This window comes from Spermophilus citellus, assembly GCF_964194105.1.
Source record: "Spermophilus citellus genome assembly, chromosome: 10".
NCBI lineage: Eukaryota > Metazoa > Chordata > Mammalia > Rodentia > Sciuridae > Spermophilus > Spermophilus citellus.
The window spans coordinates 35373688-35401464 of NC_138197.1; the positions used below are offsets into that span (position 1 = coordinate 35373688).

The window sequence follows — 27777 nt, forward strand, 5'->3', positions numbered from 1 at the left end:
CTTGTTGGTTGTTTGCTTGAATAGTGAATGAGATATGGAGATATAAATAGTAAACAATAGAACACAGTAATGTGTGTGTTACAGACACAAACTCTCAAGAAAGAAAAGAGAATAGTTGGGTATGGTCGCCACATCTATAATCTCAGCTAATTGGGAGGCTGATAAAGGAGGATCACAAGACCAAGGCCAGTCTCAGAAACTTAGTGAGGCTCTGTTTCAAAATAAAAAATAAAAAGTGCTTCATATGTAGTTCAGTGGTAGAGTGTCCCTGGGTTTGGTCTCTAGTACCAGAAAGAGGGAGACAAACAGGGAGAAGAGAATTGACTTCAGTTTTAGCAGAAAAGACTTTAACAAGGAGCAAGGTCATATGATCCTTAGTGGGTAGGAAGCTGAGGAGAATGGAGGGCATGCTACTGAAAGAGGAGTATCCAGAGTGGCAGAGCTGGGAAGCAATATCAAAGAGTTTATGAAAAACTCCCCCTTCCAGAGAAGAATGTTTATTTGGGGGTAACTTTAACATCTCTGAGTAAATAGTAGATGTAATTATATAATAAGACGTAATTATATAATGTAATTATATAATAAGATGTAATTATATAATAAGAGCATAAATGAAAAAAAACAATCTAATTATGATTCCATGTAATAGAATGTTTCTGAAAAAAGAAATCGGACTGCACTACAAATTTATTTTCCTTTTCCTTAATACCAAATGCATATTTTCTTTTCAATTCTAAGAGAAAAAAAAACTGTCAATGGAATGATGCAGAAAAACCTGTAAATTCAGAGTCATGAAAATTAAATTAGATCTGTTAAGGCAACAGTTCCTTAGCTTGATAAAAAAGATACACATATATATATACACATATATATACATACACATATATATACACATATATATATACACATATATACACACACATATATATATACACATATATACACATATATGTATATATATACATAATCTTAAATATTATTTCATATATCTTTATTATAATGTTATTGTACACTTGTATAGCTATATAGCTCTGATTTCTAGAATATCACTTTCTTAGTATAATTATATATTGATATATAATTATAAATATATATGTATAAAATAAGGTTTGGATATGGTATTGAAAGCCATAGCCACAGTCCCTTCTGAGAGTAGGGAGTGAGACATGATAACTGTTTAAGGGCGATTAGCCTTTCACAGTATGCGGGTTAGACTGAGTGGAGAAAGACCAGAGACAAGGAAGGAAAGTTCAGATGGCTTTCTAGTTATAAAAGTATAAGGGATAGGAATGAGGTGAGATGTAACTGAAAATGAAGAGGAAAGAATGAATAAGTGCTGAAGGAAAACTTTGTTCAGAATATTTAGGATAATACTATGATGATGGTACTCTGAATTTACAGGTTTTTCTGCATCATTCCATTGACAGTTTTTTTTTCTCTTAGAATTGAAAAGAAAATATGCATTTGGTATTAAGGAAAAGGAAAATAAATTTGTAGTGCAGTCCGATTTCTTTTTTCAGAAACATTCTATTACATGGAATCATAATTAGATTGTTTTTTTTTCATTTATGCTCTGAACACCTCAGTGAGTTTGGTGGTCATTCTGATTCTAGATATGAAATCACTGAGCCAGCAGAAGGTTACATGAATCTGTGGGATTTCAAAGTCATATCTATCACAGCAAATAAAGGGGAGATATTAAATTGTCCCTTTGTTCTAAGAAAACAATAATACTTACTCATTATACAGGATTTTCTTCCTGTTAAGGAAGTTGTTTTATTCACTCCTTGGTTCATAAATAGATCTTTGACCCTTGTATTCCCAAGAGGTTTTAGACCCCTGTCTAATATAGTAATTTTACTTGTATTTGAATTTTTTTGTGTTTATTCTTTTTAAAAAGTCTTTATATTACCACAGTCATTTTTCACTAGAGAGTAAGATTAGTAGACATTCAAGCTTCTAGGGAGAGATCTCTGATCGCCTGGTATAAGTAGAAAAAAATATTCAGGATCCTTTAAACTTTTCCTTATTTCTATGTATCTTGAAAAAATACATAGAGAACAATAGTACATTTGTCAAAAGTTTAATTATTCTATGTTATTCAACTTTCATAAAAAGACATGCCATAGTTGATATCCATGTGATCCTTCCCATTTATCAGCTTCCCTTGCAGTTAGGGAAGGAATATAGGCAGAAGTGGTATTTGCCATTTCCACTTCTGGTCATAAAAATCACACACCAATCTGCTCCTTTACCATTATCGTGATTTTGAAAGGTCCACTGGAGGTAGTGGTATTACCAGATGAAAGCAGACTGGTTATCCCTGACTTTGTTTGATAGAAAGAGAATTCCTAGAGAGCTAGTGGATTCACAAGTAGCTTTTGTGTGAACAAAAGAAATAAATGGCTAGGTGCTTAGCCATTTTGATACAGGGGTGAGTTTGTTATTGCAATGTAATAGATCTTACCCTGACTAATTCAGGTATTGAATCTACAGTGGATAAAGAGTATCTGAAATAGCAAAAGTACTGAAGGCTCACACACAAAAATAGCAAATTTTGACATCAGAGAGAGCGTAAGAGAAGAACAATAATTTATTTAAAGTCCTACTTAGGGGAAAGATGTTACTTGTGGATAATTTGCCAAAAAAATTGATGCAGAGTCATAAGAGTCAGTACTTAGATGAAGAATTATTTATCCCAACCCACCCCAGTAAAGTATAATTTTTCTTTTGTTTTAGCAGACAAATAAAGTACAACCTTACCTACTCCATAGGCCATAGGAACTGGTGCATATAGGTGAGGAGGTAGACAAAAATGTGGCTTATGGATTTGTGAATTGGTAAAAATATTTAATCCTATAGACTGAAAGAGAGATTGTTAAAAGCATAGAGGAAGTTTAATCTTGAGAATGGCATTAATTTCTTGAATTTTAATTTCACTTTCACTATTGTTTAACACAGACTTAATAGGATCATTATGAAAATTCTGCACAATAAAGACTCCTCTACTTATGAATATGCAATGGAGTCACAGAAGGTGAAGTTCACCTACCAAATAATGGGATTGAGATTCAAACCCATTTCGATTCCTATGATTCCTATTTTAAAAGATTGTCTGTTATACTGTGATGCCTCTGGAATGATTTATTTTTGAACCCAGGTAACTGTAGGTTTCAGTCTTAGATATTTTCTTCCCTCTTATTTCTTCACCAAAGATCTGCATCCCTATATGTATAGCCAACTAGATAAATCTTAATGAATTCCCTGTAGAAAGTATGTTTTTGTCATTTAGAATTGTGGGATTGCATACTAGAGATTTTTCTCCACAATTTAATAGATTTTATTTATTCAAAGATATTCCTTTTCATGAATAAGTATACTGGATTCATTCCATTTGGGATTTTTCTTTTTTTTTTTTGATTATTTAAAGCATTACATAGCTCATGATATATCATCTTTCATACATTTGACTCAAATTGTGTTTTGAACTCCCATTTTCACCCCAAATACAGATTGCAGAATCACATCTGTTACATATTCACATTTTTACATAATGCCATATTAGTGACTGTTGTATTCTGCTACCTTTCCTAACCCCTACTATCCCCCCTCCCCTCCCCTCCCCTCCCATCTTCCCCCTCTACCTCCCCTGCTGTTATTCAATTCTCTCTCTTTTTTTCCCTCCCCCTTTTCTTTCCCAGTTTTTAACTCTATGGAATATCTGCATTCACAGCACACATGCCACAATAGTCTGATTCCTGGAGTCTCCCTGTCCCCACCTTTTACCTTCACTATTCATCACAGATAAACTCTACTTACTGTCTCATCTCAGAGTCCCTGGGGAACCACATGACCCTGGGGCACAGTTGTCACAACTGCCACTGACAGACAGAGTCAGACATAAAGGTTCAAAGACTGAACAGCTACTTAATAAACATAAAGTGTTTTTTTAATCCCTCAATCATCTGATTTATTAATTTAGAGGCTTCAGAAGAGAGGTTTAAATTTCTTTCAGCTCAGCTGCTGACCTCTGTCAGAAAAACGACGTGTGTTTTCCTCAAGGTATAAAAAAAGTCTGTGTTTCTTTTTGGCAGTGTATGATTGAGATTTAATTTCACAAACTAGTTAAACTCTTCTTTTATAACTCTGCTAAAGAATAGTTAAAATTACACATTTTTCAAACAGTTTGATGTTTCTAAGGCAAATATTGTTAATCCTTTCTTAACAAAATGGTTGCTTTCTGTTTGCCTGAAATGTTCCTACCCTAAAGGTGAGAGTAGTGCACTTAAAACATTCAGTCATTATTTATATAACAAGGATTTATTGTTCTAACGATTTGTATGATGGCTTCAATAAACTATTCACACATTAGAATCTCTAAGAACCACTGAAAGGGGTATATGGTTGAAATCAGCATGAAAATCAATTTGTTTAAGGTTTTTGGCTCTAAAAATAAATCACTTGCTGTTTAAGGTAACAGAGAAATTCATTTTTGAAAGTCTGTACAATGTTTTCTATGCCGTTGACATTCCAATATTTACCCTTTTGTCATTGTTTTGTTAGAGTTTGTGGAAGGCCAGATCCTATAGCTTAGAATTCTATTGATTCTCCACCTTAATAAAGACTTAAAAATCAACTTAGGTTTTATTTTCTGAAAAAAGAATTACCTCAAAAATTCTGTAAACATCATCATTCTGTAGGACCTGCTTTGGTGTGTATACCATTCCATTGAGAATTATGTCTTCTGCATGGACACATTTTTCACCATCTGCATTCGGTGGACCTCTGTATCCAATGCTAAGAATACTCTTTACTGGTAGCAACTTATATACCTGTGAAATTGGGAGAATAAGGGGGAAATCCTTATTTTGTTTATATTTAATGTGACAATATTCAACGTGGTATTTCAAAGGTTATGGGGTTTGTTTAATTTTGCTAAGCCTACCTTATCAAGAACACAGAGTCTAATGCTCTATTGGAGGTGCATGTGATAAAGATTTTCTCCCATTCTGTAGGCTTTCTCTTCACATTATTGTTTCTTTTGCTGAGAAGAAGCTTTTTAGTTTGAATCCATCCTATTTATCAATTCCTTACTTCTTGCACTTTAAGAGTCATATTAAGGAAGTCAGATTCTAAGCCAACATAGTAAAGATTTGGGCCTACTTTTTCTTCTATTATGTGCAGGGTCTCTGGTCTATTTGAATTTGAATTGAGTTTTGTGCATGGTGAGAGATAGGGGTTTAATTTCATTGCTTTGGCTATTCTGTTTTTTTTTTATTTTTCTAAATGAATTTCCTGATTGTTTTTTCTAGTACTATGAAGAATGTCATTGGAATTTTAATTGGAATTGCATTAAATCTTTATAACATTTTGTTAGTTTGACCATTTTGACAATATTAATTCTGCCTATCCAGGATATGGGAGATCTTAGTATGATGTCCTCCAGTTCCATCAACTCACCAGCAAATGCCATAATTTTGCATTCTTCATTATGGCTAGTAAAAGTCCAGTGTGTGTGTGTGTGTGTGTGTGTGTGTGTGTGTGTGTGTGTATCATGTTTTCTTCATCCATTCATCTGTTGATGGGACATCTGGGCTGGTCCCATATTTTGGCTATTTTGAGTTGTACCGCTATAAACATGGGTATGCCTGTATCACTAAAGTATGCTGATTTTAGTTCTTTTGGATAAATACCCAGGAGTGGGATATCTGGGTCATAAAGTGGCTCCATTCCAGGTCTTTGAGGAATACCCACACTTCTTTCCAAAGTGGGTATAAACTAATTTGCTGTCCCATCAACAATGTATGAGTGTACCTTTCCCCCCATATTCTCACCTTTATTTATTATTATTTGCATCCTTGAAGATTGGTATTCTAATTGGAGTGAGATGAAATCTCAATGTAGTTTTGATTTGCATTTCTCTGATTCTGATGGATGTTGGGTATTCTTTCATATATTTCTTGGTCATTTGTATTTATAAGAGACATTTTTAAAGATAAATTTGGACAGAAATCCTCTTTCACCTACTCTTAAAATCAGTAAAGGCTTGATTTCTGAAAAACTTAAAATTTGGCACTTTACATAACAACTTAAATGCAGTGGGTTAGGAAGCTGCATTGCAACCAAATTGTTGTAAATTTAACCTCTGAAACACAGCTTTAGCATGCTTTCTCCATAATTATTTATTATGGACTAGGTATATTTTGTTCAGCCATAAAGTAATATGATAATACCTACTTGAAATTTTGTTTATTTATTCACTCATGACAAATGGGTTAAACTCCTCTTATACTTAAGACACTGTGCTAGTTGTGGGGAATGTGGTGGTAAACAAGATTGCTCTGTCAAAGAGTACATAACAGAATGAAATGAGATGATACAAGTAAAGTGCTTGGTTCAATGATTGCTGTGGAATTAAATCATGCCAATAACTCAGAAAAGCTTATCTTTTGCAGTTACAACATCCAAAAATAGTCTTGCCATGTGAGCATTTTGTTAAACCCAAGTCTGAAGTGGTACTCACCAACTGAGGTGAAAGCTCATCTTCAGGTTTCATTAGCAGCACACTCTGGTCTACAGCCCTGAGGGCGCAGAGGGAGAAGGGCGTGGCTTTGACCTTCAGGTGAGTGTCTGAGGCTGGCAAGCCCTGGACTGATGAGAAACTCAAATTTACCTGTAAAGAGGATATGATCATAGCAGCAACTTTTTTTAAATATTACGGTCTCACACCTCTCTTACTCCAGGCCATGATGAATCTTTTTGACCTTTTCTTTCTCTCTTCCATCTTAGAGCAGACATAAGAGATGAATTTTCCCAGGAACCACCAATTAAACATCTCTGGAATAATCTAGACATGAGGTTCCAGTTAACTTAGGTTTCCTATTCCTTATATAACTGGGGAAATATAAGTTGGCTTGGATCACATAGAATTTGAATCCTGGGCTGGATTGAAAACACTTAAACTAAGTGTAAGTGGCTGCCCTATTTCTGTGCAGTGTATTGTGATGAATGTGTGTGCTTTGTAAGATTCTGTGAAAAATCACATTCAGCATTGAAATTGGTCAACTGAATTCTCTTCCAGCTGGATATCTTAACCACATGAAATCTTAAAGCAGGGTACTACTGATAATCATGGTTGGGTGTTTATTAGGTCATTTCAAAAATAATCCATGATATTCTAAGTTTTAAATTCTGTAAACATAATAAATAGTAAAATATTATTATTTTAAAGTTACTATAGGTGGTATATTTGTTGCTCAATTTAAGTTTTATATAGATTATTCACAGATAGGATGATGGGACAAAATAGGTTAAACATCTAATATATATCCTAACAGTTTTTAGGGAATTCAAACAACTGTGAATAAAGATCAATAACAACAGAATAATGTGAAATGATGCAGATTTTTTTTTTTTAGATTTGATTTCACTTTGGCCAGTAGAAATTAGTTGACAATTGAATCTTTTAGTTTCTTCTATTTATACAGATATTTCTTAAGCAATACCTGAGCTACTTTTGAATTTAAAGTAGTAATATCAGATAACTTCCTACATTTTTTCTTTTTCTTTTTTTTTTTTTGGTACCAGGGAATGAACCCAGGGGTGCTTTACTTCTGAGCCACATCCCAAGCCCTTTTTAATATTTTACTTAGAGAAATGACCTCATTGAATTGCTTAGGGCCTTACTAACTTACTAAAGTTGGCTTTGAACTTGCAATCCTCCTGCCTTAGCCTCCTAAGCTGCTGTGATTATAGGAATACACCACCGCTTCTGGCCTTCCTAAATTCTTGAACTAGAAATTTATTTGGATTGAAATGAAAGATTAGTATGTTTAGCTAAATAATATTCAACTTACTGAATTTAACTACAAGAATTCTGCTATGTGGTCTGCTAACTGAGCAGTTTGGAATCATGCATCAAATAACATGCATAAAAAATAAATCACTAATTATATATCCTCAAAATGTAGACATATTTATATCTCTAATTCAATATATTTGGAAAACAATGCTTATGGAAAATTTCATTTTAAATGTTTTTAGTTTTAGAAAATTTAAGTTCATTAAAATAAATATATGAATATACACATCAAATGAACAAGAAAGTTATTTGGAATTGTAATCAACTGAAAATACTGTTGAACAAGAAATGGAAATGTGAGAAAATATAAAATCTTTTAACAATATGAAAACCAAAAGAACTTTATCGCATGTTTTGAAGGAGTCCTTATCTAGCTGTGTTAATTAGTGTTTTCCTTAATGAATAAGTATATCCAGTGGAGAATAGCAAATAATAAAATTCATTACATACTCAACGTGTACACCAACTTTGTTGTTTTAAAGGGAAGATGTTTTTAAAATAAAAAATAGTTTTTCTCTGTCCCAACAAGGATTGAAAATAAACATTTAAATTATATTTGATTTGAAGGGATTCATGTCTCAATCAAACCTGAGGTATTTCCTCATGAATAATGAAGATTATTCATCATCCTGTCAGGTTGTCTAAATTGATTTATACCTTCATTGGATCTATTCTTCTAATTTTTTGTGGTATTTGATATGAAGAGGAATATAACGCCCATGGGCTTTTGTTTCTGTGGGAAAATTTTCTCATGGTGTTACACAGAAATTGTTGTATATTTTGCAGAATGAGAAACATTGTTTAGTTTGAACTCTGAGGAAAAAAATTGATGTTCTATTGATTATATTTTTTTAAAACCTCTCTGATTCTCCACTGTGACGGGAATACCAACTCATCAGAAAGAGCACTGCTCCACTGCTGGAATGAGTGACGTGGGCTGATACCTGTGGCATAGCAGGGCCCTTCCAGAATTGAACAACTCACTCTCCAGGGTTAACAGTGAAAGCCATGAAGCTTGAGCTCATTGACAGAAAGCACACCAAAACCCCAAAAGGAACAGGCACTAGGCTCTTTGACACAAGGTCCAGGCTTAGTAGCATTCTTTAGATGGAATTGAAGATACACGAAGATAGGTATCAGAATGCATTGTGTGTTTTTCTTAGATCAGGTTTTTTTTTTTTTTAATTTTTATTTATTTATTTTTTTTGGTGGTGGTGCTAGGGATTGAACCCAGGGCCTGGTGTAGGTGAGGCAAGCACTCTAAAAACTAAGCTATTTCCCCAGCCCCAGTATATATATTTTTAAAAGTAATGCAAATATGGTTTTAATGGGAGAAAAGTTCAGGTGTTATAAACACACATTGTCTTATTTTCTGTAAAGTGTGTGTTACTGAGTCCTCCCAGTTTTTGAAGAGATATCTAAAGTAGGTAGATTCTATTTGCTAATGTTTAAATATACTGCCAGAATAGTAAAAATCAGATAAAAGCACCAGATTCTACTGAGACAAAACATTTTTGTCTAGTGGGCTTCACATTGCAGCTTTGTATTCTTTAAAAATAAAAAAAGACTCTATTTATTCTTATGTTAGATTTTTATGCTGTAGTCATTATTTGAGTACCAAGACTGTGTTTCTCAAAGCAAAGTACAGACATATGCTCCTGGTTTATGTTGTCAAGCTAAATGCAAACTTCCAATTAATTACTGTTTTCTGCAGTGTGCAGAATGGAAGTGTGCTCAGATGTGACAGGATGAAATGGACACAGATTTGTAAAGCATCATTTTCAGGTGAAAATTTTGGTAATGAAATATTTTAAACTTAAAGCTATTAAGAGTTTATACTGGAATGATTTTGAAATCCATATAAATATTATGATAAAAAGAGTTTTTGAAAATTGTGCTCATGACCCCCAGCTTTGAATATTGCCACCAGACCTTTCAGGGGATGATGTCATTCTGCCTTGTGAGATTCTTTGGAGAAAAGTTTTAGGATCATGTTAGGGGAGTATTTTGCTTATTTCCTTATTTTCCATACTTAGAAAGGGGAACAGGATGAAATGACTAGGCCTAAACAAAGTGACCCACCTTGTTTGCAAAACAGTTTTCGATTTCAAGTTTCTGAGTGTCTGCAATAATTTCTCCATTAGGTAAAATAGTGTAAAGAAGAATCTGAGCAGTAGGAGCAATGTCTGGTTCCACTTGAAAGGAGAAGGAAAATGCCCCCTTCACTGGAGAATAAAGAAAGTTCAAGATTATAGATTAGGAACAAATTTCTCAATCTTATGAAGCAGGGGTTCTCAGATTATTTAACTTATTCACATTTGGAACACGTTGAAGTAAGAAAATAATTGTATATACACTACTGTGCATATAATAGTTGTTTAATAAATATATGCTGAAATAATGACTTTTTTAAGATATAGGTTTGTTTATTTTCTCTGCTTAAGTAGGAAAAAATAATTTAGTCACATCTCTATTTCTAATATGAAAAAAAATTAAGAAATTTGGGAGAGGATGAAGGAGAGAATTTCAGTCAGGTCTAGTTATCCTTAAGATCCAAATCAGCACAAGATGATCAATTTGAGTACAATTGATAATAAGTCTCCTTTTATGAACAAGTTATACGTCTTCTCTTATTTAGGAATTTCTTTTAATAAGTTTTGAGATTATCTACAAAAATGTGAAGTTAGCTTGTGGTAGAAGCAAAACCAATAGGTTCAAAATAAATTTTGGAAAAAATAATACTAAAAACATATGAAGGTAGATTTCTGAAAAAAGTTAAATATAAGTAAGTATGGAAAAGCATGGAAAAGCACCCACTAATATATTATCATTGAATAAAATGAAGCATATTTTTTGTTAAAGTTATATTTCTTTAGGTACTCAATAAATAAATGATTTAAACCCTACTACAGAAACAAATGTTGAAGCTATTGCTTTATGAAATCTTTTTTTTCATGTTTTTAGGAATAACCTTATCTGCTCAAAAAAGCAAACCAACATCTAACCACATCAAATCAATGATTAAATTAAATGTGAATGTATCATATGTGAATGTATTCAAATTCCATGAATTTTTTTTAAAAAGGTTGGAATAACTTTCTTCAGTAATTTTGTAGCTGTAAGAGATGTTCTAGACCTAAGAAGAACCCATGATGAGCCAGATTTTAGAGTGGTGGCTCTTGTGTCCGTATCATGGCTTTGGCAGACTCATGATACTTGAAAAGTGGAAAGTCTAGGGGGAAAATATTTCTATTTTGGTAGAGTTAAAAGAATTGTACTAGGAGGGTAATTTGAAATTCAAAGAATTGCAAATAAGTTAATTAATATTTTGAAGTCCAACTAAAATTCGTATTAATTTTTAGGGATATGTTAATCACCTTTATATTATTATTTAAAAGAAATATTCAAATAACTGAATTAGTTGAATAGTTAAAAGGCAATTTTCATCTGTAAAATTTTGTAAGATATTAGAATACGATGTTTTCTTGATGCTATGTTGAATTATATAAATAAACAGAGGTAAATGAAGCAAGACAAACAGATTCAGGGGAGACTCTTCTTGGTATAGACTTTTACTAAATGGAGTAAGTTGAGACATTTCTCTAGGTATTGATTTTTCCCACTTGCAAAATAGAGAAATTGACTAATACTTCCAAGTCCTTATTTCGCTCTTCCATTCTGATTTTCAGAAACAATTTGTTATAATTTCTAAGTGCTTCAACAGAAAAATAGAATTTAATATACCTACACTAAGATGGTAAGTATCTTGAGTTTCTGGAACATTTTTTTTAATCCATTAATACAAATCTTTTACAAAGATGTATAAGATAGAAAGATAAATTCTCTTTGATATAGTTCTGATGGGAAAGTTATTTCAAAGTTTGTTTCTCCTTAATTGGTCTCAAAGAGGTATCAAAACCTAGATTCATAAATTAATTTAAAAATATTTATTAAATTCCCATTATGTGCCAAGTACTAATATAAGAAATGGTATTTCAAAAGTAAAACAAAAACATACTTAAGATCATGATATTCAGACTTTTTCTGTCTATATTAACTCACTTGAAGGTATGGTTACTTTTGATATAGCTGTTAATAAAAATTGTTTTAATCTGGTCAGGCACGGTGGAGCACCTGTAATGCCAGAGACTTGGTAGGCTGTGTCAGAAGGATTTCGAGTTCAAAGCCAGTCTCAAAAAAAGTGAGGCGCTAAGCAACTCAGTAAGACCCTGTCTCTAAATAAAATATGAAATAGGGCTGGGGATGTGGCTCGGTGGTTGAGTACCCATAGTTCAACTCCTGGTACCACCTGCAAAAAATTGTTTATAGTCTAATGATGGCCTGTGAAATATTCAAATGAACCAGCAAAAGAAAAGAAACCTATTAGGGTGTTTTAATGTGGGGACGACATTTAACAAGTAAATAGGCCAGTTATATTTATCTTTTTTGTAAGAAAAGATGCTTTTATTGTACTTATTATTTTCATGAGAAATTAATCACTCTTTATGGGATAATGGAAATTGACAGATTTTTTTTTTGATTCAAGGAAATTCAGGAGAGTATGTTTTAAAATATAGAAATGTTTTCCACCAAATTGACCTAAATAATATTTAGAGAAAAATCCACAGCCACAGAATACACATTCTATCATTTATCAAGGTAGACCATATTCCTGACTGTATCATAAGTCTCAATAAATTTAGAAGAATTAAAGTCACAAGATAAACATAATTTTCAAGTAAAAATAAAGATATTTTTAAAATCTCCTATTATTTCTAAAGTAAATAACATAAGTAAATAACATAAGTAATTCATGTAATTATTTCCAGAATGCAGCTAAAACCATAATTAGAAGGAAATGTATAACATTAGACCTTTGTGTTAGACTACAGGATTTTAATTGTATTATTAGACATAATTTAATCTACATATAAAAAGGCAGCATTGGTGCCAACACTTATGTTTTAGAACATTTTTCTGTAAATAGCAATTGTGCTATAGAAAGATATTAAAAGCAAAATAAAATTTTTGATGTATGAATAATTTGGTAAAAAAGCTGGTTGTAAAACATTACTAAATAAATTAAGAAACAATTTTGAAAGGATTCAAGTAGAAAGATGACTTGAATGATAATACAGATTTTGGTACCTGCAAGTGGGGTGCTACTATAACAAAAATCAAAAAACATGAAACTGGTTTTAGAATTTGGAAATAGGAAGATTCAACAAACTAACAAACTCTTGGTAGAAATATCAATGCTGAAAAGCCTGTTAAGAAGAATTCAACGTGAGAATCATAGTAGAGAAGAAATATGTCATATTAGAGAGTATCAAATTGTTATGAACAGACTGTTGGTAAAAATATGGACATTAAAAATACTGTTCATGAGGGCTTCAAAGGAAACTGAAGGGAAGGGGATTCTTTTCATATAGTCGCAGAAAGTTGATCTGAATTGTGTCTTGCAGTTTTGTGTTAAGCAAATCTTGTAAATGATGAATTTAGATATTTAGTAAGAAGCTATGAAGGAAAAGCAGTGAGATCTAACCTTTTTTTTTTTTTTTGCTGCTTGTGGAAAAATTCAAGAGAAGAGAGGTAAATTTAAGAAAGAATTTTTCACTGAAAGGGAACCAGAACTTGATAATTTGGAAAACAGATTATCCAGATTTTAAAAAACAAACAAACAATACCATCAGGAAATTGTACTCTAGAAAGAAAGCCATAATGTGACTAGACAACCTCTTGTTAATATCTTAAAAAAAATGAAAATGTCACAATATTCAGTCACACACACAAAATTTTCTCTTCAAAATTTCTCCTTGAGGAGATTAAGTATATGACTCAGACACCTAATTCATCTCAAAGAAAGTCAAAATGAGGATGTAATCCAAGAAATATCTGTGGAGTAACTTTTTGTTTAATAAGGTGAATCACTGTGACACATAGTAGATCTATGTGGTTCTTGAGGAATTGATGCTGAAAGAAACACTGTCAACTTGTACCAGAAGGGACAGAGAGAGTATGAAATAAAAGAAGAATGTCAAACCACTCTAATTTTACCAACAGGAAATAAAAATGATGAAAATATTTAGCTGTAAACACATTCTATAACTAATGAAAAAGGAAGGATGATTCCAAGAGCCCCTTTTGAATCTATCCTTGAATCTAGAGGATGGAGACATGAACCAAGGAGAATTATTACTGGCATTGAAAACTAACATTGGATTTCAACACTTGGACTCCTTTGTCCTGGAATGAATTTCTTTTAGGGCCTCGACCCCTAATTTAGATGATTGAGATGATAAGATTCAGGACTTTTGAGCTGACAAGACTTTATGAGATTTGGGTCTTGAGTCAATGCTGCAACGGACTAAAGCATTTGTGGACATTGGATAGAGAAAATGCATTTTGCTTGTGAAGGGATATGAACTTGGCTGGCCAGATTATGATTGTGGTAAGCAGAATGGTGCCTATCTGAAGATATCCAATATTATAGTTTAGATACAAGGTGTCTCCCAAAAGCTCATGTGTGTGAGACAATACTAGAAGCTTCAGAAGTGAGATGATCGAATGAGAATTGTAATCCAATTAGTGGATCAATTCACTGATAGGGATTATCTGGCTGGTAACTGAAGGCAGGTCAAATAGGCTAGAGAAGATAGGTCCCTGGGGACAAATTTGGGGTTTATATTTTATTCCTGGTGAGTCAAGCACTCTCTACGCTTCCTGTTGCCATATCCTGAGATGCTTTCCTAGGCCATGTTTTTCTGCCATGATTTTCTGCCTCTCCACAGGCCCAGAGCTAAGGAGGTGATCATTATGGGTTGAAACCTGTGAAACCATGAGCCAAATAAACTCTCTTTCCTTTACTTTTTCTTGGCAGGTCTTTTGGTCACAGTGATAAAAAAGCTGACTAAAATGCCCAGTCTTTAAAATCTGTGAATATATTACATCATATGACAATAGAACTTTGGCAGATGTGGTTCAATTAGAAATCTTGTGATGCAAAGATTATCCTGGATTATACAGGTAAACACAATGTAATTATAAGAAGTTTTATAAGAAATAAATAAGAAGGTAGATTTGAAGATGGTGTGCTGCTATCTTTGAAGAGAGTAGAAGGGACCCCAAACCAAGAAATAAAGTGGGTGCCCAGGAGCTGAAAAAGGTAAAAACAAAACAAAACAACAATAACAAAAACAACAGGAAAAAAATCAGTTCTTAGAGCTCCACCTTGATTTCAGCTAGTTAGACTTCTGACATACAGAGCTATAAAATAATAAATTTGTGTTTTTAAGACAATTTATTTGTGGTAATCTATTGTAGCAGGGAACTAATATGCAAATACACCAAAGCAACATTTTTCTTTGGTTATTTTTCTACATTTTCAGTTTTTTTTCTTTAAAAATCAATTATAAAATATTATAAAATGTGAAATATTGAAATACTTTATAAAAAGAAGAAAGGAAATACTATATAAGTGAAAATGAACCTAGTGTGCCACCCTATTCTATCAGCTTCCTCATAGCTAATATGGTTAGTAACAATTTCCTCTACTGTGAAAATAGCTCTAGCCTGCTAAATTGTTCAGGATTTGGTCAATTGAGAAGAAACCAAAACATGGAATTAGAAAATGCTTACCATTTTCTTTTTCAATGGACAATACATGGATTCCTGATTTGGCGATGCTTCCTCTTGCTTTTACCTAAAGATAGAAAGAAATTTATTTATTATTGTTTAAAAGTATATATATTCATCTTACTTTGAAATGTTCATAATATATGTAAAAAATAGTCATACAACTCCAATCAGAAGTTTGTTTTATTACTATATTTACCTTCTAGTATTTTCCTAACTGTGTTTTATCTACTTTGCATAACAAATTTTAGAATGCTTAACACTTTCATTTAATATTTACCATTTCTATTAGATGTTTTATTTCAAGTTTATATGTTATTTTAATAAATATTTTAAGTACCTACTATATGCAGAGCAATGCATAATGAAGATGGATATAAAATATACATGTTTTCTCTATTGTTGCCCCTTTCTCTAAAAAACAAATATATTCAGCATTCTCTTTGTATTAGACATGAAATTAAATGATTTTTTTCATTGAAATTAATTTCAATAATAATTATATGAAGTGGTTATTATCTCCAATACTCAGGTGAAATGACATATTTGTCTTTATAGATGAAATTAAGTAATTTATACAGGATCAAACTGAAGTTGTAACTTTTTAATTTTCTACTTTTTTTATAAAAATAAGGAAATGTTTTGTATAGCTAGTGTTTCAATGGTGACCAGAAATAAATGAGAAATCAAGGCATTAACTCCTTAGGAATTAATTCATTTTCTAGCATAAAAACAATACCCCCTTTATTAATATCGCTATGAAAACTAATACTTTGACAGGAATCCAGCAATTTTAGAGTTAATGAATTGAGAAAGAGATACAGTGACTCTTATTCTTACCAAATAATAGAAGGTTAACTCTTTTTCATTCTTCAGGGTCTGTTCATTCAAGATGTATTGTGCCTGAATCTCTTGGGTTTGCCCACAGGTCAAAGTACCAGCAACAAGTTCAAGCTGAACATAACTCCTGCTTGGGGAAAATATGAGGCTTGCAGTGTGCTGTGTTTGTTCATGAACTTCATCAAGCCACCAGTTATCAAAGCAGTTAGTATTCTGTTTGTAAGTAACCTAATGTGAAAATAAAAAGGTCTATTTGTAGTTTCTTTCTCTCTCTCTCTCTCTCTCTCTCTCTCTCTCTCTCTCTCTCTCTCTCTCTCTCTCTCATCTATCTAAATACGTCAAGAGGCTGCTTTCCTAAATACAGTGTACAGTATAACACATAGCCACCTTCCTCCTGAGGTGATTTAGGTGTTTGCTGAGCTCATTCAGTGGATATTATTCACTTGTAGTCAAGTTCAATTACTTTTTTTTTAAAGACTTTACGGCTGTAAAATTGTGTCAGAGCATTTAAATATTCAGTAAAAGCCAAACACAGTATTATGCCAAACTAACAAAGAAACATCTAATGGGCATTAGAACTACAGAGCATTAAAAATATCAAGGAAACATCAAGATGATCTATGCAATGGCACCTGCACTAGACCATGTTGTAAAGAGTCCGTCTAAGAGTGAAAGTTTTCTGGCAGAGAATTTTTTTTTTTTTGTATAATTTAGGGCTCCACATTGCTTAATTTATGTTATTCTTTATCATCTTTTCTTTTATCCCTAGAGTTCACATGCTTCTCATACATCCTTGAACTATGTAGCCCCAGTGATCTGTCTTTCTGTCCCAGATGCCCCTTTTCACTCACAGTGACAACAATGGAAGCTGTTGTGAAGCTCAGGGTGTTGAAGGAAATGTTGGCCAAACCATGCTCATTTGTAGTAAAACTGGAAACTAAGCTGTTCACACTGGCAGTTATGTTTTGATTGGGGATTGGCTGATTCTTCTCATCAACTAGAAGAACCTAGAAATATGAAAGTAGTAGTTATATGTCACGTAGGAGTGACATCTTTTACTCTTTTGACTTGTTCAGGTCTTCATTTGTTGGTCACTTCCTACCTTTTACCAAAGATCTTAGAGTCTGCAATCAAGATGTGTTTCCTGAGCTCCAAACTCTGATATTTATTTTTAATATTTCTTTATTCTTGTGATTTTTGAAAATCTAAATGGTAGCTTATTTTATTATTATTTTAATTGAAAAGCAATAGTTGTATATATTTCTGACACATAATGTAATATGTCTCAGAAATATATCATCACCTTATTTTCTTATTATATTTTATAGTGAGACATTTAAAATTTACTATTTTTTATAAATGCAATACTATTGGCTATAGAACCTCTGCTGTGAAATCGATCTTAAAATCTTTTTAATATTTCTATTTGGATATTTTTATTTGAGACTATTCAAAAGTGGAACCATGAAGTTACTTTCCCAAATTTTCTCCAGCTCCAGTGTTTTCCTGTCTGGTTTTCAACAGCTTTCTATGTAGTCTGCACTCTGCCCTCTTGCTGCTTCCTCATTGCTCCAAATCACTCTCTATACAGCATGAACTTACCTGATCATGGTGAGTACCTTAAAACCTTCAGTCACTTCTCAATCTGAAATTCTTGCCATATCCTTGAAGGCTCTCAAAGATTTGATGTGGCTTCCCTACAACTATTCGGTGAATTCAGTCACACCTTTTATTTTAGCAGCAGTCACACACTGTCTACCTTGTAGTTCTTTGTTCCTGAAACTATTTCACACCTTGGGCCTAGGCCAGTCTCCTATTTCTGGCCAGGTCATTCTCATCCTTCAAGTTTTCTCATCATCTTCTCTCTATCTGAAATGGCCTGGCCAGACTATATCTATATAGTTCCTAATTTCTTTTCCATTTGATGGATGAAATATTGGAATGAATGAAGAAGATGTCAAATCACAAATTCAGATATAAAATTCAAAATATAAAATGAGGAAATTGGCTGTAAGTTGTCAATTGAAAGATAAGTTAGTACAAAAGCAACTTTTAAAATCCTCAGGAACTTACATATCTTATATAAAAGAAAATTAATAGTTTATTGAATTTGAATATCCATCCTAAAATTTACCATTGTTGACATTATTGATATTGAACTTTGAAGCTCAAAATAACTTTTTAAAAATATCAGTAATAAAAAAAATTATCTAGATGAAAGATTATTGCTATAGTTTGGATGTTAAATATCACTCAAATGCCTATAGTTACAGGTTTTGTCTCCTGGGTATTATTATTGGGAAGTTGTGGAATCTTTGTTGATGGGGGTGGCTAGTGGGAGGTACTTAGAAAATTGGGGGTACATCCCTGAAAGAGATTGTGGCACTACAGCATATTTTTCTCTTTTTCTCCCTCTCCTGTTTCTCTTCCCCTCTCTCCCCTCTGGTTATGAGGGGAGAAGTTTCTCTCTGCTATCTGTTCCCATCATGTACTGCCTCACCACAAGGTCTGAAGCAATGGGGCCAATCAATCATGTACTGAGACTTCTAAAACTGTGAGCCAAAATAAACATTTTTCTCTTTGTAAGCTAATTATGTCAAGTATTTTGTCATAGTAAAAGTGATTGACATAATTACCTTTTTATTTTTCCTATGGAAAATTATATTTTAAAAATATTATTTACAAAGAGACTATCAAAGAGAATTACACAGGAAATGCATTAGAGTTATGTTTGAAATTTAATTGATAAAATCATGCTTTGTTTCCCTGCATTTTGTGCTATTTACTTTTCAAATTTATTTGCCATAATTCTTTATTCTAAATTTTATTTTTCTTATAAATATTGATTTTTTTTGGTTTTAAATTTGTTTTCTTAAAAGCCTCATGTCTGAGATAGAGATATATTGAAAAGATAATTTTACCTGTCCCTGAAAAGGAAGTCCAAGTCTGTAATGTGAATTCACTTTAGTAAATTTCAGTTTGCTCAAGGTATTTGTGATTTCACTTGATCCATAACCAGTTAATTCTAATCCTAAAAAAGAAAAAAAGTGAAGTTGAACAGTTCTATGTATTCCAAATTCACCTTCTAGTTCTACCTTATCTTCACTCCATCAGAACAAAATACCATCCATATTCTCTTATTTATTCCAGAATTTCTCACACATACACTATAGAAGCTATTTGAGAAGAAATTTGATGTTAGCTCCATTTTCATATAAAACATAGTTAGCATCCACAATCCCTAATTCTGGTTTTGCAAGTAACCTCTCTCATACATCCTTGCTTTTTCTTTCAACTTTGTGCTTACAATTAGATCATTCACATTCACATTGGCCTTAAAATATGTTTTTATTTCGATCACAGATACTTTCCCGGAAAGACTTCCTTTTCATTGCATGGCTTGTCCAAAGTATACCCAACATCTGGTACTCTTCCATTCAGTGAAGAATTATCTGTGCCTTTTTCTATCATGTAAGTCATCATGTTATCAAAGTCTAAGTGGTCCATGACTTGACCCCACATAGATTCCTCGCCTCAGATTCATCATATGTGAACCATTGGTAGTACTTCATACAGCAGTACCTTTGTGATATGTCTTTCCCAAGGCTTCTAAGAAATTCTGCACTTTTATTCTCCCCTATCCCCAGATCTTATGATTTTATTATATACTATTGTGTAATCTCCTAATGCAGTTGTTTTTCTTCTTGGGATCCTCTTTGTCCGGTATGTATCCTAAATTTAGCAATGCTAAATAACTCACTTTCAGAAAGTACTGCACTCATTTTCAGGATATGGATACAGAAGGTGTGGCTTCAGATTTATATTTCTCACCCCTGTTCTGATGGCTTTCTTTATAAAGATTAAAATTATTATTGGCACAATGTATCCCCTTCAACTTAATATTATGGATGTAATCAATTCAATTTGACATATTTTCATCACACTAGTTCTTTTACATGCATTCCTTTATTTTTATTTTTTTTAGCTGTCAATGGACTTTATTTTTTTATTTATATGTGGTGTCAAGAATTCAACCCAGTGAGCCATACATGCTAGGCAAGCACTCTACCACGGAGCCACAATCCCACCCCTTACATGTATTCTTTATTGGTTAATGGCATTTCCTTTTCCTAGTCATCCTTTTCCTAGGCCCCGTATTTGGAATCCATTCATGCATTGTTAGTGAAACTGCAAATCAGCTCCAACACTTTGAGAAACAGTGTGGAGATTCCTCAAAGACTAGAACTGGAACCACCTTGTGATGGTTATCCCACTCCTTGCTATTTATCCAAAAGAACTAAAATCTGGATTCATCTTTTTTGAATCAGTTTCTGGTATATTACATTGTAACACAGTTTTCATTTAGCTTATCTTCTTTGTATCTAATAGAGTTATGTCTTTAAAGTATCAATTTTTTAATTCATCTCTTCAAACCTATCTGATAACTAATACTTTTCAGAATGACTTCTAAACTCTTCAATATATGATTTACTTTCTTCCCCATTTTAGCACTGACCTACATTTTCAGATTCTTCTGAAAATGAATGGGTTCTTCTGAAAATGAACCCATTTTTTCCTACGTTTTTCATGTTGCCCTGACCATCCAATCTTTCAAAATATTAGACATCCTATTCAAATAATTTAAAATGCTTTTTTATCTTATAAAGATTTCTTCTGGCTTTATATCAGGATTAATTATTTCTTTTCATACCTGTTTGGCCCTTAGTTTTATAATTCTTGTAGAAATTTTATGATCATACACACAAACAAATATAAACACCTTTATTTAAAATTTTAATGCCTTGAGAGCCCTTGTCTTCTTCATAATCTACTGAAACTATAAAATATTTTAAATGGAATGGAAGCTGGGTAAATGTTAATTGAATTAATAAATAATTTAAAAAGAATGCAAACCTGTTGCTTCCTCTCTGATCGTGGCTTCTACTTGTATTCTCATGTCATAGCCCCTTTGTCTCAGTTGAAACACTTTAGTTTTTACCAGTTGTGTGAAACATCCTTTATTGTCTGCCTGAAGAGAAAAGGAAAGAATTCCTGGGTCCTCTGATTTGTTGTCAAAAAGTCATCAGTCTATGAACTTTTTATTGGCTATATAAATACATTTTACAAGTGTTCAGACTACATTTTTGGGATATAAAGTTTCTTCATTAATCATTGAATTATTCATTGTTAACCTTTGCCTTATCCCTTGTCTTCTGAATAATCCCATTTCTGACACAGTAAACTTCTTAGAGTTTCCACATGTACCATGATATTTAATAATTCTAGCTTTTGCATGTTTTGCTCCCCAAATGACAACTATCTTTCTTCCATTCTTATCCTTGGCCAAGGGTTGCTACTCCTCATAACTCAATTCAGGCATACCACATTCTAAGAAGCCTCCGTAACCACCTTCACCTAAATATTGACTATGGATTATACACTCTTAACTGCATTTTCCTGATATCTTGGATATTTAACATATACATTCAGGGACAAGATGAATCCTTCTAATAATCAAGTTTCCAAAAGAAATGTTGGGATTCATGTTTTCATTTTGTACTCATTTACATAAAAATATTTATAGCACAATAAGATTCAATCATGTTAAAATTTATTCACATACAGATGTCCTGAATCACTTTAAAATAAAAATTAATACTAGTCTCCTTGATATAGTAAAGATTTTGGCAGCTATAGTCCTCTCTTGATTATCCTATTTATCTTGATAATCATCATCATACTCTTCATCCTGGCCTCTCATTTGATTTCTGCAACTTTGATAAATAACTTTCATTGTTTTTACCCTTGCAGCACTCGCTGTCCTTGTCATACCCTAGACTTTTACATACTTTTCCTGTGAATCAGTAATTTATGAATTCCATTTTGTCAATGCAACATATTCAACTTTCAGCTGTTTCTCTTAATTATTCTTAATAAACATCTTCTCTGATGTAAGTGGGACCTCCAATCTGTTGTCCTTCTAGGTGGTCCTCTCCTGAACCTTGTTTTTACTTAACACTCTTCATAAGCAGTTTGGATCCATGATACATCATTCAATTCTCATACCAGCCAAATTCTTAGCACCTGCCACATTATTCTGTTATCTGTTGGACAAATGTCAAATTTGGATATTTGCTTATCTTTTCATACTTTTTATTTGCATGATGATTGCCGTTGGAAGACAATTATAAAATTGGCCAAACAAATAGGACAATAAATTCATGAGCCCAACACTCCTAACACTGCCTGCCTTAAAAATTTTCCTTATTCCATAATTTTGCTTGTTGATTATTTTGAACATATTCTCTATTGTATTATGTTTATAATCATAACCCATGAGAAAACAAGATCTGGTATTAGTGCTCTGAAGTCACATACCTGTTGACTGAATTCTTCACAGATATTTTGTGAATGTTTGCCATGGCAAGTAGAATGGTATTGGGTATATTTTCTGCATACATTAATTGTCACCAGACCAGGGACAGGCTTTCCATATGTGTATCTATAATATTAATGTGGTCATACAAAAAGTATTTAATATAAATGAAACAGATATTTCTTCACCTGATTTGACCTGTCTGTACATTGTCTTATGCACCTAAATCAATAGTTGTACCTTCCATGGCATTTGCACTCAAGGAGCAATTATTCTGAGAAACTGTGTATTAATTATCTTAGTAAGAACACATTTATGACTTTAAGAGAAATCTGATTGAATCTTTTTGAAAGATCTCCAAATGAAAAGTTATAACTTCAGTTTTTCTTAGGTCTTTTTTCTCCCTCCATTGAGGTTTTACTCTAACACTGTCCTGTCTCTCACTTTCTCTGCTGTCTGATTATCTAGGTTATAATTCTAGCTTTGACAACACCTAAGTTGATTTAGAACAAAAAATAAAATAAGTGTGTGAAAAGAATATATTTCTAAGTCTGCCATAATTCCTAAGTATTTTAAAAGGATGAATGGGGAAGTTAGAGAGTAAGTAGAAGCTATAGATAAAAAATGTGATTTATGAACAGTATCATAATGACTTGATTTACTTTTTGCCACATATGATGGAAGGATATGATGCAAAGCTCAAATCAATTTATTTTTTTTCTCAAAGTGTATTTTATGAACCACCACCATTGAAATTACCTATAATATAGATTGAGATGCCAGATGCTTGAGTATTGCCCCAGGTTTATGGATAGAATCTCTGTAGAGGGGACCAGAGGTGTTCATTTTAATTAAACACCTTCTCTAAATTCTCATGTACCCTCAAGTTTGACTTCTGTAGCTTTTTTGTAGCTGTGAAGTAGGCAAGGCTTAGCCTCAGTGCCCCATTCTTTACTTTTCTATAGTTTTCTCCTCAAAATTCCTATAATTGCTGATAAATATAAATTGCTGGTAACTTGTAGAATTTCAATTAGATTTCAAATCTTATATGTAGATATGGATCAAAAGACTTCCCCTCTGATGAAAATATTTAAAACATCAAGGCTCTTGAAAGGAATGAAAACATGTTACTCATGCTATTTTCAAAAGCAAGTTGAGGATGCTGTAGTACATTAAGGTAATCAGGGAAGAAATAATTATGATATTCATTTTAATTCTATTATGTGCATCTAGGAGTTAAGGTACAGCACTAAGGTACACTATTATATCTAAGTTCCAGTCTTCCATCCATTCTTTACAATAATTCAAACAAGGATTTTTGTCCTTTATGTGTTTTTTTCCCTCATTGTAAATTGAGGATAATAATTATCTCTATTATACAGAGTTAGTATAAGAATAAAAATATGCTTAAAACATTATCTGTCGCCATCTTAAATGTACAGTGAATAATGTTATTATTAGTAGAAGTGTCATATACATATATCCCTGCTACTTAGTATAGGAGAGCTGGGGAGAATTGTTACTCTCTGAATTAAAATACTTCAAAGTCCAACAACTTATTTAAAATACACTCTCTTACATATAATATGGAGACAAAGATGAAATAGAAAATGCAACTCACAAGCCACAGACGGATACCTCAAATTCTTCATCTAGAAAAGGAATAGTCTTGGGCATTTTTACTTGGACCTCAAATTTGGGTAAAACTGTTTTGAATAAAAGAGAAAAAGAGGTGAGAGTGGGCCAGAGATTTAAAAATATTAGTAATGGATTCCATTAGTGGAATTTATAACATAGGATCATGTAATTTGACTTCAATTATAGTACGGAGCATGAGGGAAAATACTGACAAGGAGAAGTTGGTCATTACCTTGGGCACATTGTACTGTGTTACCCTGGTTGAGCTATATTTCCTGGACTGCTATTCTCTGAGTTTGTACCATATTTCAAAGGTAGAAGGAAGATAGTACCATGAGCCTCTGAAGATCATCACAGTAAGATATGGCAGCAGAGGGACAAATAGATTCCAGTGTGTCCTTAGTCTTTCTCTATGTACAGCTTTTTTTCCTAAATGCTAGCTTTGCTGATTAACAAAATCCCAGGCCACCACCATACCCTCAGCTATGGTTCCACTGAACTAATAACTACGCAGAGTGCACAGCCCTTTCTAGGTCCTTCTATAAGTTCCCCAACATGATGCACTCTGGCCACTGAATATATTTTCTTCCCAGGTCCTTTGCAAATTTGAATCAATCTATCCCCATTAAATGTTCAGGTGTGGTTAGCAATACTCTCTGTCAAGTGTTCCTGATACATTCTTATTTTCTAGTCTCTCTCAGAGTTGTGTAAGAGATTATTCCTATAACTTTATTTTGTGATTTTCATGACAGTTCTGGTGAGCTTTGATAATTTTTTTTTTATAATAAGACCCCTCAGATATGGCATGAAACATTTATCTTTATTAGAAAATCCACATAATTTGTAACTAATTAGATGGGTTCAATGTCTGATTTAGTAATTAGCTGATTGTTAAATTAACTGTTATAATTTAATTGATTACTTAGTTGATGTATAATTTATTTGAGTACTAAATTACTATGATTTCGGGATCATAGTTGATTAGAATACTACAAGTATAAATTAGAAAACTATGAGATGATACCAAGAAATACCTTCAGTTAAAAGACAGATAAATATGGGTTAGCAATTAATATTTGAATAGTCACTTGTAATTATTGAAATTTCTCTTGTTTCTTATTGGCTTTATGATTTTGATAAATGACTAATTTTTTAGTATTTATATGCCCATTTGTAAAGTGAAGATAATAATTGTATATGCCCCAGAAAGAAGACTGTGGAGAGGATGAAATGAGATAATGCATGACAAGTGCTTAGCAAATACTCAAGTGAACAAAAAAACTTGGTAATTTTCAAAGACTGTTTGCTAGACCTTGCTTGTTCCTGTTATAAATACAGTGGCATACATGCCTTATTCCTGCATAATTCTTACCATATTCTTTCACTTCAAAGGAGTGCTGTATTATTTTCCTAGACTCCTTCACCAGCATGACTTTGTAGAGACCAAGGATGGGCTCTACTGACAGTGGGAAGGAGAGTTGGCTAAGTCCTCTTTGTAGCTTGAAATTTTGCCATTGGAAAATTCGGTTCTTCTTGGGATTCTATAGGTAAAAATATTATGAGTTCATAGAAACAATTGAAATAGATACTTTTGAGTAGAGGGGCAGCTTTTTAGGTAAGAATGACATTGGATATTAGATGTTAATGGGCTAGCAAATTGGCACTATAACTATTAGTAACATTTTCAGTAGATTTTAGACTGAGAGAAGTAAAATAACTTTATTAGCTCTGAGGTACTGCAGATGGCATTTCATGACATTTCATACTAGTACCTCTTTTGATACTAAATTGCATCATTTCAAGTAATTTGTTCTTTCATTTGTATATAACCCACTTTTCCCAAAGAATTTAAGGTAGACAGGGAAAATAGTGTTTGTTATTTTTGTTAAAGTAGTGATTAGAAGGAGAGAGGTAACTTAATGTAACTCGTAATGAGTACTCATTCCAACCTACATGCACAATATATAACCTACCTCAATATAAATGACTGGGAACTGAAAAAAAAGGAAGAAAAAGTAGTATGAGCATGTGATAGTATTTAGAAAGAGAAAACTGGGAAGTCAACACTGATAAAAGTTATGGATGGGGGAAGAAAGTATATTTCTTGTCCAAATAGGAAATGTTCCTTGTTTGGTTCATAGCACTTTATATGTTTAGTGTGGTACGTTCATCTCTTAAGAAGTCATGTCTTCCTTTTTGTGAAATAACATACAATTGAGGAAACTTATTTGGATAAAGATCCAAATAGTAACTTTATTATTATTTTTAAATGACACTTGTTTTACAGGACTTTTTTTGTGTGTGTGTGGTACTGGGGATTGAACCCAGGACCTTGTGCATGCAAGGCAAGCATTCTACCAACTTCACTATATCCCCAACCTACAAAAGCTTTTTAGGAAGAGAAATCCAATACACTTTTTTTCACTTTAATAAGATTTTTGTTTGTGTGGAAGAATTAAGTGTCTCCTACATTGGTTTCTGGTTTTCCAATAGAACCTAATTTTTGCCTATTTTCCTCAATCCCACCCACAGATATGAGACTCACCGTTTCATTCAATGGGTGAAAATTGATATCCACAGAGACAATGCGGAATCTCACTGAAATACAGAGATTTTTTCCCCATGAAAACTCCAGTGGGAACCCAGGCTAGAAGTCCTATGATTGCTGAATCACATAATCAAGATCAAGAAGATCTACTTTCCCCCAAGTGGTCTTTGCTCTTTTGGCTCCTTATACCTGTTTGTCCTGGCTTATATATGGGTTTGTCTGTCTGGACAAAGACCAGGCTCTCTGCTTTCATTATGTGCATTGGCTTCCTGCTTATGAAATGCTGGGTTGTCCCATCTATCAGAACAGTAATGAATGCTGTGGGAGATGGCAACTCTGGAATCTGCAAAACAGAAATGAGTGAAGAATCTACCCAGATCCACTTCTGAAAGTTTCAGCCTTCATGATTTTCTGTTTTCCTGGTAATTCCCTGAGAATTAGAAAGGAACAAGGTTAAGGTCTACATTTCTTGTGTTATAAGTAGATTATTGCAATTGTGTAACATGACACTAACAATTTATTGATTTGGTTGACAGGGAAAATATCACTTCAATAAAATGAACTAACTCTTTAATCCAGTCATGTTCATGAAAGAAGTGATATGTTCTCATTTCATTTCAATTATTTTTCATAATTAAAATAATTATTATATTTTATTTTTCAAATGTCAATAACAAATTTATTTTATCATTTAGAGTAAGCTAGTCGGATTAAAGATTTAAAACTTTAAATGATAAAAGGCTATGTGGAATAAATCAACAATCAACCACCTGTGAGATTTTAGATAAGTGTCTTGACTTTAAGAATTTCAGTATTTATACCAATAATGTCAAGAGTATATTTACATCACAAGTTTATTTTAAGATCAAATGAAATATT

The 27777-nt window shown here is 32.7% G+C and overlaps 1 protein-coding gene across 1 annotated transcript in view; it reads right to left on the reverse strand.

Annotated features, from left to right (window-relative positions):
- The window catches only part of LOC308658356 (pregnancy zone protein-like), a gene marked incomplete at both ends in the record, with an annotated part of 47286 nt that overhangs the window by 17429 nt on the left and 2080 nt on the right, over positions 1–27777 (reverse strand). Inside the window, 15 exons of the mRNA XM_081310912.1 lie at positions 2764–2863; positions 4668–4832; positions 6524–6673; positions 9944–10086; positions 15500–15563; positions 16337–16564; positions 17188–17343; positions 19258–19367; positions 21251–21365; positions 22715–22838; positions 24334–24418; positions 25723–25891; positions 26324–26344; positions 26896–26948; positions 27088–27241. Of these exons, the coding sequence (XP_081167038.1) occupies positions 2764–2863; positions 4668–4832; positions 6524–6673; positions 9944–10086; positions 15500–15563; positions 16337–16564; positions 17188–17343; positions 19258–19367; positions 21251–21365; positions 22715–22838; positions 24334–24418; positions 25723–25891; positions 26324–26344; positions 26896–26948; positions 27088–27241 (1837 nt within the window). The remainder of the gene's footprint in view (positions 1–2763; positions 2864–4667; positions 4833–6523; positions 6674–9943; positions 10087–15499; positions 15564–16336; positions 16565–17187; positions 17344–19257; positions 19368–21250; positions 21366–22714; positions 22839–24333; positions 24419–25722; positions 25892–26323; positions 26345–26895; positions 26949–27087; positions 27242–27777) is intronic.